Source organism: Daphnia magna, linkage group LG7, assembly GCF_020631705.1.
Source record: "Daphnia magna isolate NIES linkage group LG7, ASM2063170v1.1, whole genome shotgun sequence".
NCBI classification, from domain to species: domain Eukaryota; kingdom Metazoa; phylum Arthropoda; class Branchiopoda; order Diplostraca; family Daphniidae; genus Daphnia; species Daphnia magna.
In genome coordinates, this window is record NC_059188.1 from 12,951,771 (window position 1) to 12,962,810 (window position 11,040).

Genomic DNA, 11,040 nt, shown 5'->3' on the forward strand with positions numbered 1-11,040 from the left:
TCCACCAGGAGGCGCTAAAGGTGTGTGCACAAATTATTATTGGCGGGGTTGAGAGTTACTGCCAGTAGATGCCACGGCTGCAAGCATCTTCTATTGCTAGCTGTTAGTTGTTATGAGGAAAAGCGAAACAAGAAAAGGCCAAAAATCCTTTGATGTTGTCGTCTTAAGCTTTATGATTTAATTAATGAATTGCATATATCTTACGGTAATGAGTGCGTTGGTTTGCACCGACAGCTTTTAGACGAAACCTACCTGGGTGACGATGGATTTAAGAGCTGTACACAGGGATTTACCGGGTTGTCCCGTAGCCGCATCTTCAGATGATTTACTTCACAATAACAATTCAGATTCTGAATCAGGTATTTAATTGTGAAAATCCAGTTTCTTAAAGCCCACATCCTTTCTTGTATGTTATTGTGTAGACTCAGAGCTTGAAAGTGATGACCAGGATGAAGTGCAAAGCTCAGACTCGGATACCTCAACTGGTAACTGTGTCAGCTGCCCAATTTGCTTATTAAAATTCAAGGGTCAAGCCATAGGCTTCCCTGAAGTTTGTGGGCATCCATTCTGCCTTGATTGTATCCTCGAATGGTCAAAGGTAATATGCCACACAGAAACCATTCGTAGCAGATCATGAATAAAAGGAAGGTTCATATTTAAATTTTATTTAGACTGTCCAAACTTGCCCTAATGATCGACGTAAGTTTGACAACATTCTGGTGAGATTAGACTTGAATGGCGAAGTTGTAAGAAAAGTTCCTGTGAACAATAATCAAAGCAAAAATGAAGAGGAAGGGCCTTTCCTTGATATTACAGAGTGTCAAGTATTTATTTTTTTATTTTTTGGTTTGCATTGTAAACTTGGTAGTATAACCAGAATTTTTTGCCCATTTCAGGTTTGTAGGATTGGAAATCGAGAAGACATGATGCTACTCTGTGATAGATGTGATCAAGGTTATCATATGGATTGCCTCGTTCCACCATTAGAAGAAGTACCAATTGAAGATTGGTTCTGTCCACAGTGTGATGGCACCCGCACTGTTACAGGTGCAACACGGCAACGAGCTCCATTGACACTGCGCGTAAGGAGAACCGTGCAGCGCAACAGGCAGATTGCCCTACGTGACTCGTCAGTTGCAAGGAAGACTAAGAAAGGAAAGAAAAGAAAATCCACATATAGAAGAAAAACAAGAAAAGTTAAAGGAAAAGGAAAAGGCAAAGGCAAAGGCAAACGGAGGAAAAAAGCTGCCACTGTACCTTCACCGCGCAAAAGATTGGCAGATGCTTTGGGCTTGCATGATAGGGCCACTGTTCAAGTCGATCCGACATGCCAATTTTCTCTGTTTGGCAATCCAAACGCACTTGACGTTGCCGAGTAAGACTGGATCTACCAGTTTCTGATCCATAGATATGTTTGTTAATTTTTTCTTTTTCTTGCAGCGATGACGAGGATGAGAGTATCAGAAATCTCATTTCTCCAAGGAAGCGGCCGAAATCCTTGATTGCGCAGTTAGCTGAGGGCCGCAAGGCGCAGAAGTCAATCTACTCGTTTGGGCCTGCCGCTGCTATTAACGTTCCTGTGAAAGCTTCAGCCCCCAGCCTGGGCAGCCGCAGCTCTGAAAATCCAGATCTTTTGGGCAGCATTTTAGCCTCCCAGTCCCAGCTAACAACTTTTGGAAAAAGTGCCGAAGTGATTCGCCCGAAACCACGAAATACCAACTCAAATCGCGTGTTAGGGGCCATACTTGCCTCACAAGCTACTCTTAGTCGTTTGGACGAAACCATTAGATGTCAGGAGCAAAAAAACCAAACCGCTTGCCCGTCTGGGAATATTCTCAAACCCATTCTTGCGCAAAAACCCGCAAGAACCGGAAATGTTTCCCAGAACGATTCCACAGGTCAAGGCAGTAGTTCGTCGCCAAATCAGCAAACATCTAGCGGTGCTTCATCTAAAGGCGAATCTTCAAGTTCAACTAGTGGTAGTGATAGTATTGGTACACGAACCAATGGCCAGTCAAGTGGGGAGGCGACTGCAAATGGCAATGGGATATCTGGTGGGGATGATGGTAATGGTGAAGATCCAAATCAGGGTCGCAAAAAGAAATCCCAGCCTGAAGATAAAAAGGATGATGTTGACGAGGAAGATGTCGATCTGTACAGTGACATTGAATCTGTTGAAGATGAGAATGACCCTCCTGATGTCTTGCCCAAGATCGAGGTAAGTCTGTTGTTCTTGATGGTTGCATCTATGACATTATATAAGATACAATTACATAGGCTGAAGAAGATCGAATCGCTGAGGAGGAAGATGACGAGAAGGGATTAATTATTGATGATACAAACGCAGAAGATTCGGGTAGGCGATCTACTGAATCGAGTTGCGATCCAGCAGATGGTGACTCGATTAGCAAACACTCGGATGAAGACGAACAGATAGAACGGAAGGACAAAGAAGAGGTGTTAGAAGGAATTCCTTTGCCCCAATCCCTTCCGCCTGCACCGACTGTACATAAATTCCAACATGGAGGTCTACCGGCAGCAGCGGCTGCACTGACTTTTTGTCCGAAAGGAGGCCTGGTCTCCCGACCCCAACTTCGTCCGCGCACAAGTCAAATTGCTACGCCAATGATAAATGACTTAATGAAAGCCAACCTTGTTTCATCCATCACATCTGCATTAAAAGAATCGCTAACTTCTGCGCTGCTTGCACAGAGCCAACAAGAGTCTCTAGCTGGCCTAGATGACGATGAAGTTCTCCCGGCACCTACATATTCTGAAACCAAAGGTCCAGTTGAATCCGTTGAAATGATCGAAGAAACTGCGAAAACTTCTATAAACGTCCCTGTGATGACTGAGCTCACAGAACCGGTTGCCTCGATGGAGACTGGGATTAAAAATAGCGGGCGAAAACAAAAAATGGAAGAAATCTTTGGAAGTGATGACGAAGATCTGAATAAAGAGGTTAGCCATTTAGAACAAATTTCGGATTGCGAAGAAGGTGAATTGGATGAAAGCGAAGCTGACCAAGAAACTTCAGATCACGAACCGCCGCCATCTACAAACCGAATTGTACGGATGCTTACTCCACCACCTGTCCCACAGAAACGTTCAACGTCAACAAAGGATGCCATAGGTTGCGAAGAAGGCGAAATTGTTGACAAGAAATCAGCCAGCAAAAAGCGAGCAAATGGTAATAGTAAAAGGAAAAAATCCACTAGCGATGAAGTTGTGGTCAAAACCGAAGACTGCGAATTCCTTCGATCGGCGGGCATAGGAGGCGAGAGAAAAGTAGAATTATGCCTGGAAGACGAAGGAATTCCTTCCACGTTCAAAAAGCTGGACAGCGGTAAAACTCGACATTATCGCCATCAAGGCGACATCAAAGTTGTGGAAGGTCGAGCGGACGTCAAACCAAAAAAGGAAAATGACGATCTAGACGAACGGAATGATAAACGATCTAAACGTCAAGAGATTAAACATTATGATGTCAGACGCGTGGTGGAACAGAGGTCTCATGGCGATCGACACCACACGACCATCAAACCAGAGCGTCGTTCTCGTTCGGATTCTAAGAACAAATCTAAAAGCAGAGATCCTTTATCCAAGAAGAGTAGTAAATCTCGTCGGAAAAGAACCTCTTCCTCGTCATCCTCTAGTTCTTCTTCGTCTTCATCGTCTTCATCTTCTTTATCGTCCCTCTCTCCCGACCGCAGGAAAGGTAAAGAAAATCATCGTAAGAGGTCAAGGTCCTCGTCGTCGGATGGAGCCGGACGGAAGAAGCGAAAACCTAAGTCCTCTGCAAAGTCCAAGGAGAGAAGCGATGGAAAATCGTCTGCAAAAAATAAGAAAAAGAAAGTAAAAAAGAAGAAAAAAGTTAAAGATAAACACAAGGAAAAGAAAGCTCAAACAACGTCGGAAACGAAAAGTGGCAAAAATGACGAGTCGCTTGACGCTGACCCTAAAGCTCGCAATGACAATATTGAAATACCTAGTAAAGCCGTCTTCGCCTCAGGAGATAAAATTGTTGTCAGTCTCCATTTTGGTTCAAGTAGCTCGAGTAAACCACTAGTTAAAAAGAAGAAACGGAAAACAGAGAGCAAAGATTCTGTCGTTAGTAAGAAACCGAAAGAAGAAATTCGATCGTCCCCGGAAAGGTCAGAGCGATCCAAGAAGTCTCAACCACCTCCTGCTCCTTCTTCTGTGACAAAAACTGAGTCGGCTGACAAAGGGCACAAGAAATGCCAATCAATCAAAACAGAACAGCCACAACTGCCACCCACCAAACAAGAAGTTGTCAAGCAACAACTGGAATCTAAAGCTTTGGACAAATATTCTTCTGCATCAGACGGCCAGAAAACAGGGGGAAATTCTACAACTAAAGATCTTCCGTCAAAGCCGCTGATGAAGCAGCCCACTTCTAGCCGGCACAGAGAAGACATGAGAGATGTGACGCGTGGAAGAGGTCGAGGACGGGTGGCTGGAAGGCCTATTCGACACCATCGAAGTAAACCGGTACTGATAGATATTGAAACCAGTCGAGAAATTCCATTGGAAGAAAGTCGGCCTAGCGATGTTATTGTTTTGTCGGATTCGGTGGATTCTGACGAAGAATCCATTCTACCTCCGCTGCCACCTCTACCTCCGCCCCCATTGCAACCACAGCTGGCACAACCGCCACAACAGCATCCAACGCCTCCACCACTTCCACCTCTCCCTCCTCTTCCTCCGAGCAAAATTCCTTCAGTATTAACTTCTGTTAAACCAAAAGGCGGCGGCGGTGGGAAAAAGCCCTTGTTTTCAAAACAAGGAGCTGCGGGCGTCAAATTTTCTCTGGCCTCCAAGACAACTTCGGTCAAGAAGTTAAACAATCCGCTATTGTTAATGGGTGGCGCCGAAGAAGAGGAGGAAGAAGCAGAGGAGCAGCAGCCAGTAGTTACTCCAGTAGGAGAAACAAGTCCAAGCAAATTGCAGAACATCCAAGACGCGACTTTAGACGCATCAGGAAAATTGAAAGCTGATGACAAAAATTTGGTGAATCATCCGTTACCGGAAGGTCCCAGTCGAGGGGTGCAGTCTCCTGCCAAGACAGCGGGCAACCTTTCGCCGATCTTTCGACCGACTACACCACCGGGAAAAGCAATATATTCTTCACCACTGCCTACCTCTACCTATGATCCGTCTCAGCCAACTCACACCCCATCCAGTGGTAGTTCAACCCCGGTTCATTCGCCAAGTCCGGTGATGTCAGCATCTAAATTGCATCCATCATCAATGCCGCCCTTGCCACCGCCACCTACGCCACCCATGATGCCCTCCTTCCCTCTTCCTCATCCTGGCGCCGTGTTGATGCCTCCAATGACATCACTCCCTCCACCACCTCTTCCACCACCTCCTCTATTGACAAGTGCGCCTCACTCTTTTGCAGTGCATACTTCTAACTTGATTTCGGGCGTTTACAATACTTCATTCCCTCCACCTAACATCGCCGGACTGCTACCATTGCCGACCGCAGGAGCACCGCTGCTCAATCAGGTGATGAAGGTGACGTCAGCAGTGCCACCTCAGCAATCTACACCATCGGGTCAAATCCATGGAAAACATGGTAGACCTATGACTCCACCATCGCCGACACCCAGCGAGGGGAGTGACATCTTTGGTCCACCTTCGACGTCGCCGTCTTCACCCATGTCCAACCATGAAACCCATACTCATGTTACCCCCAGTAGCAAAGCGCGACCATCGGTTCCTCCGACAAAACCAACATCTTCGGCCAATGCATCCAGTAGCTCCAGTTTCGATTCCATTTTCCAGTCTGCCAGTCACCAGCATGTGCGTACCAGCAACCAGCGCCCAACGTCAAAACACACCTCAGCAGGTTCTCATTCGAGATCGGCAACAAAACCTACACCAATCAAAGGGGTTCCGTCCTCGGGAACCGATCCATCTTCATCCATTGCGACTACTTTAGGCCCCGACGGCAATGAAGAATGTCCGAGTTCGGCTGTGGAACTTCAAGTCAAGGAGAAGGTAGGTCCATGATAATTCGATTGTGCGAGATTTTTAATGATCTTTTTTAAAGTTTCTTAAGAAATTGAATCGTCAAGAAAGGGTGGTAGAAGAAGTTCGGCTGGCACTGAAACCGTACTACACCAGCAAACGTATCTCCAAGGGCGACTACAAGGAAATACTAAGGAAGTGTGTTCCTAAGGTAGCATTTTGCATGGTTCAATGGATATAGAGTCGTAAACTAACTTGGTATCGCTTTTTTCGTTTATAGATTTGCCACACCAAAAGTGGTGAAATAAATCCTATTAAAATCAAAGAAATGGTCAAGGGTTACGTCAAGAAGTTCCGTTATCAACACAAGAAGGAAGTCTGAAATCGGCGTAACAAACCAAATAAGAAACGGATTTGTTGTCAACCCAGGGTTGTCTTAACAGTTTACAGAGCGACAAATCCGTCTCGCCCTTTAATTATTTTTGCGAAATGGATGATGGTGGAATCACTTCTTGTTTTGTCTCGGCATGTAATTTTTTCTAGGATTGCAAGATATTACACATACGTTCACATTTTAAATTAAATGAGAAACAAACACATGTGTTGGAAGTCTATTTTATTTTGAGATTTTAAATCTAATTTGGAATCAATTTAGTTGGACCTATTGCGATTCATATTGATCAATTTTTCAGAAGAGCTCATTAGATTAAAAATAGATGGCCGATACAACTTAGTACTTGTCTTTGGGTAAATAGATATGATGATTATATTGCATACCATTTGAATTTGAAAATCGTTTCATGGTCGTCATTGACAACCCAATGACAGATGCTCTGAAAAAAATTCTAGTCTAACAAAATTAAGTTGAAAAATACTAGATTCGCCGACAAACAGAATGTTTTTATTACGTGTACATATTTTTTGAGTACAACACAATTTTTTTATAAATAATGAAATCTGAATCAGAAACTACGGCGTTGCGAAACTGCTGCTTCTAGAAGCATCCTGAAAACACGAGCGCAAACGTAGTTGCCGTCTGCTATACGAATTCTCGATTTCTCTGGGCGAATAGTCGTTCGTCGTTCCTTGTTCGAGCGCTTTCCTGTTCGGTGTCAGTTTGGTGTGTATAAGTGTGTGTAACGAGCTCCCAACGTTTGGACGTTCTGCTACTCAAGCCAAAGCTGCTGAAAACCCTCGTGCTTGTTACTTACTAGCTTGGGTGTTTTCATTCACGAAAAGTAATTTCTTTGCACTGCTAGATTGTCTTTAACATATTGACTATTGAAGTTGCAAATTTGAGTAAATATTTGGACGTTATTTCTGCACGTGGTTACTAAGCAACTCGCCGGTTTTGATTCCATAACGTCACTCGTTTGACCAATTTTGGCTATCGAAGGGGGGTATAGATGAAGATTGGCTGTCCACTCTTTATTGTTCTCCCTTTAATTCCAGTATTTGACATCATTTATTATGTTAAGAGTAACAGCAAATTCATGTAGAATTAGCTTTTTGTACTGAATTTTACTCTTTTGTAAATCAGGATACTAAAAGGTTGAAATGTGTTATTTTCAGAACGATGGCTACCACACCAGTAATTGGAATTGATTTTGGCAATGAATCTTGCTTCATTGGTGTTGCCAGAGCAGGAGGTATTGAAGTCATTATCAATGATTACAGCCAGCGTGATACACCGTAAGTTTGACAGTTTGATAAGTTCTATGCATATGGTGTTTTATTCCTGTTTTTTTCCTTTTGTGATCAGGAGCTTTGTAGCTTTGACGTCAAAGAATCGGATGATGGGAACATCTGCTAAAAATCAGATTATTACCAATATCAGCAATACAGTATTTGCTTTCAAGCGTTTGCTTGGTCTCCGATTTGATGATCCCTTGGTGGCAGAGGAACAGAAACATCTGCCCCAAACTTTGGTTGCCACACCAGAAGGTGAAGTGGGTTTCAGAGTGTGGTATTTGGGAGAGGAAGCTGTATTAGGTGTGCGGCAAATAGTTGCCATGCTCCTTACAAAAGTCAAGGATATTGCTGAAGCTGCATTGGAGTGTAAAGTATTTGAATGTGTCCTTGCGGTACCATATTTTTTCACGGATGCGCAACGAAGAGCCTTGTTAGACGCTGCTGCCATCGCTGATATTCAAGTAAAATACTTGTTCGAAAGTTTGACGATTGATTGAAAACTTTATGTTTATATTTAGGTTTTGCGTTTGTTGAATGAGCCCAGCGCTGCCGCTGTTGCTTATGGTCTTTATCGCACCTCTACCGATTTGCCAAACGCTGAGCAGCCACCCCGCCACGTCGCGTTTGTTGATTTTGGCTCTTCAGCACTGCAAGTCGCTATTTCAGCATTCCATAAAGGAAAAGTGAAGGTAGAAAATGTTCATAATTGTAAACAAGAGAAAAAAAACTTGCCTAACCAGTTTCTTACAAATTAGATGTTGGCCTGTACCTTCGATTCATCTTTAGGCGGTCGCTCATTTGACATTGCCATTGCGCACCAATTGGCGCAAGGCTTTAATAAGCCAGGAAGTGATGTGACAAAAAACAAGCGATCGTGGATTCGTCTTTTAGCCGAGGTATAAGGATAGAATATGCGATCGTGTTTATACTGTGTTCGTTTCGTTAATCAACGTTTATGTTAAGGTTGATAAATTAAAACGTCAGATGTCTGCCAATATTTCTGCTTTGCCGGTTAATGTTGAATGTTTGATCGATGAAAGAGATTTTGCGGCCAAGATGAAGAGGTAAAAGTTAAAAGGAAAAAAGTGCTCTAAAATCTTGTATTTAAAATTTTTTTTTTTTCCTCTTTCAGGTCAGAGATGGAAGAGCTTTGTGCTCCACTTCTTGAGAGAGTAGAGCGAACTTTGCGTCGCTGTCTTGCAGAATCCGGCTTAAAGCAGGAAGATATTTCCGAAATTGAGTTGATTGGCGGCTCCACTCGTATACCGGCCGTTAAGACGCTTATTGAGCAGGTTTTCGGCAAACCACCTTCGACGACCTTAAACCAGGACGAATGCGTAGCCCGTGGTGCTGCTATTATGGCCGCCATGCTATCCCCCAGCTTCAAAGTCCGTGAATTCTCATTAACTGATCTTCAACCTTATGCCATCAGTTTGAGCTGGGGAGGTGAAGATGTTGAACATGGGTAAGCCAATTTTTGTGTCTTTTTTACTGGTTAATTTATTTTCTGTTTTACATGTTCATTGCAGTGAAATGGAAGTGTTCCCGAAATTCCATAGCGTCCCTTTCTCCAAAATTTTGACATTTTTTCGAAAGGGTCCTTTTGTGTTGACCGCTCGTTATGCTGACCCTGATGTCGGTCAGATCCATAAATCTGATACTATCTCACAATTTCACATTCAAGGTGTGAAACCGGGCGCTCAGGGTGAAGCGCAAAAAGTTAAAGTCAAGGTTCGTTTGAACCTCCATGGAGTTTTCCAGGTGGTATCTGCAACTATGATGGAAAAACAGGTATGTTTATCAACAGTTTGGGTGATCATCTATGAAGTTGCATGAAAGTGGGTTCGATTTTTCTGCAGGGATCATCGCAGTCCACTAGCGAAGTTACATCAGAGACGGCCAATGCCGAAACCGAAAGTATGGAAACGGAAACTTCAACAGAAAACCAAGAATCATCGTCCGATACCACTAAAATGGACACTACCGAAGGAGAGTCACAAGAAGGAGATAAGACTGCTGCAGCCGCCACTCAATCTAACCATCCCAAACAAATTGTTAAAGCCGTAGATCTTCACGTTGATAGTAAAACCAGCAGCTTCACGCAACAACAGATTCAAGAATTGACCGAACGCGAGGTAAGTTCCGGAGCGATAAATCAAAAAACTAGCGGTGTTAAAGGCCAACATACTTTTTAGGCTGGTTTCCGTTCAGTCGACAACCAGGAGAGAGATCGCCTCGACTCAAAGAACGCTCTAGAAGAGTTCGTTTTGAACATCCGTGGTCGCGTCAACGACTCCGATGACTTAGAAGCCTACATTGAGCCTAATGTTCGAGATGAACTTGTGCAAATGGCGGACAGTACTGAGAATTGGCTTTATGACGAAGGAGAAGATTGCAAAAAGAACGAATACGTTGAAAAACTGCAACACCTTCAGGTTGTTTAAAAAAATGAAATTTGTTTTCCTCGAAATTTTTGTCAAAAATTAACTTGCTTTGCGTAGAATTTGGCGGCTCCAGCACAGCAGCGTAAACGTGACCACGAGAGCACTCCTCGCGCCGCTGAATCTTTTGCTGCATCTTTGAATCGCTTTAAGAAGGCGCACATGGCATATCATGCCGGTGATGCGGCTTACGACCATTGGACGCCTGAGGAAGCTAAGAAATTAGAAGTAGCTTTAGCCGAGAAGATGTCCTGGTTGGACGCCAATATGAGCCGTGTGCGTTCCACGCTTAAAACTAAGGATTTGCCCATTAAAGCCGCTGCCTTCCTCAGCGAGCAGCAGGTAACTTTTGCATCATATTTAAAACTGACTGTTTGTTTTTTGTAATGTAACGGTATGATACTTCCAATTTACACAGGCGTTTGAAAGCAGCATGAATCCAGTTTTGAACAAACCCAAACCCCAACCTCCTACTCCGCCGGCTGAAGCTGCACAGCCCGGCAAGCCAGAGGATGCTGCCAATGCCACTCCAGCTGCTGGTGAAAAGATGGATACGGAGTGAGTGTTGGTCTTCATTTAGCCGCAATTCAATCGAAAAATAAAAATAAAAAATAAAATAATAATAAAAAAAAAATACAGCTTCGGTCTATTAATATCAGGACTTCTTTCCCCGTCATGTTGAACTAAATCACCAATTTTGGTCTAGTGATTCTCGACCGAATTCGTTTCCTTTTTTTGTTAGATCGTTTCCCCAACCGTCTGTGGTGTAACGGATTTTTTTTTCTCTATTTTCATGTGCTTATTTCCTTTCAGCAAATATTTCTCGCGTTAATTTGTGAACGTCGAAGCTGAATTATCTTACCTAATCCCCTTTAAGAAAACAAATAAAACAGTTTCATTAGTTCATGTA

General features: G+C 43.5%; 2 protein-coding genes across 4 annotated transcripts; both read left to right on the forward strand.

Moving 5' to 3' along the window:
• Window positions 1-60: 60 nt before the first annotated feature.
• On the forward strand, window positions 61-6,592 carry LOC116927962 (PHD and RING finger domain-containing protein 1). The gene is made up of 8 exons (XM_032935009.2): window positions 61-359; window positions 423-598; window positions 672-824; window positions 897-1,375; window positions 1,441-2,218; window positions 2,278-6,027; window positions 6,080-6,208; window positions 6,278-6,592. Exons 1-8 carry the CDS (start codon window positions 263-265, stop codon window positions 6,377-6,379), a joined length of 5,664 nt encoding a protein of 1,887 aa, XP_032790900.2. The 5' UTR covers window positions 61-262; the 3' UTR covers window positions 6,380-6,592.
• A 460-nt stretch (window positions 6,593-7,052) lies between these two features.
• LOC116927964 (heat shock 70 kDa protein 4) lies at window positions 7,053-11,040 on the forward strand. 3 transcript variants are annotated; one of them, XM_032935015.2, is made up of 12 exons: window positions 7,054-7,235; window positions 7,570-7,689; window positions 7,760-8,150; window positions 8,208-8,378; window positions 8,445-8,585; window positions 8,653-8,753; window positions 8,822-9,154; window positions 9,219-9,480; window positions 9,549-9,824; window positions 9,885-10,124; window positions 10,191-10,472; window positions 10,549-11,040. In XM_032935015.2, exons 2-12 carry the CDS (start codon window positions 7,574-7,576, stop codon window positions 10,690-10,692), a joined length of 2,457 nt encoding a protein of 818 aa, XP_032790906.1. In that variant the 5' UTR covers window positions 7,054-7,235; window positions 7,570-7,573; the 3' UTR covers window positions 10,693-11,040. The 3 variants fall into 3 exon arrangements, with proteins under 3 accessions (XP_045032414.1, XP_032790906.1, XP_032790907.1); XM_032935016.2 differs by having other exon boundaries at window positions 7,099-7,117; XM_045176479.1 differs by lacking the exons at window positions 10,191-10,472; window positions 10,549-11,040 and having other exon boundaries at window positions 7,053-7,235; window positions 9,885-10,133.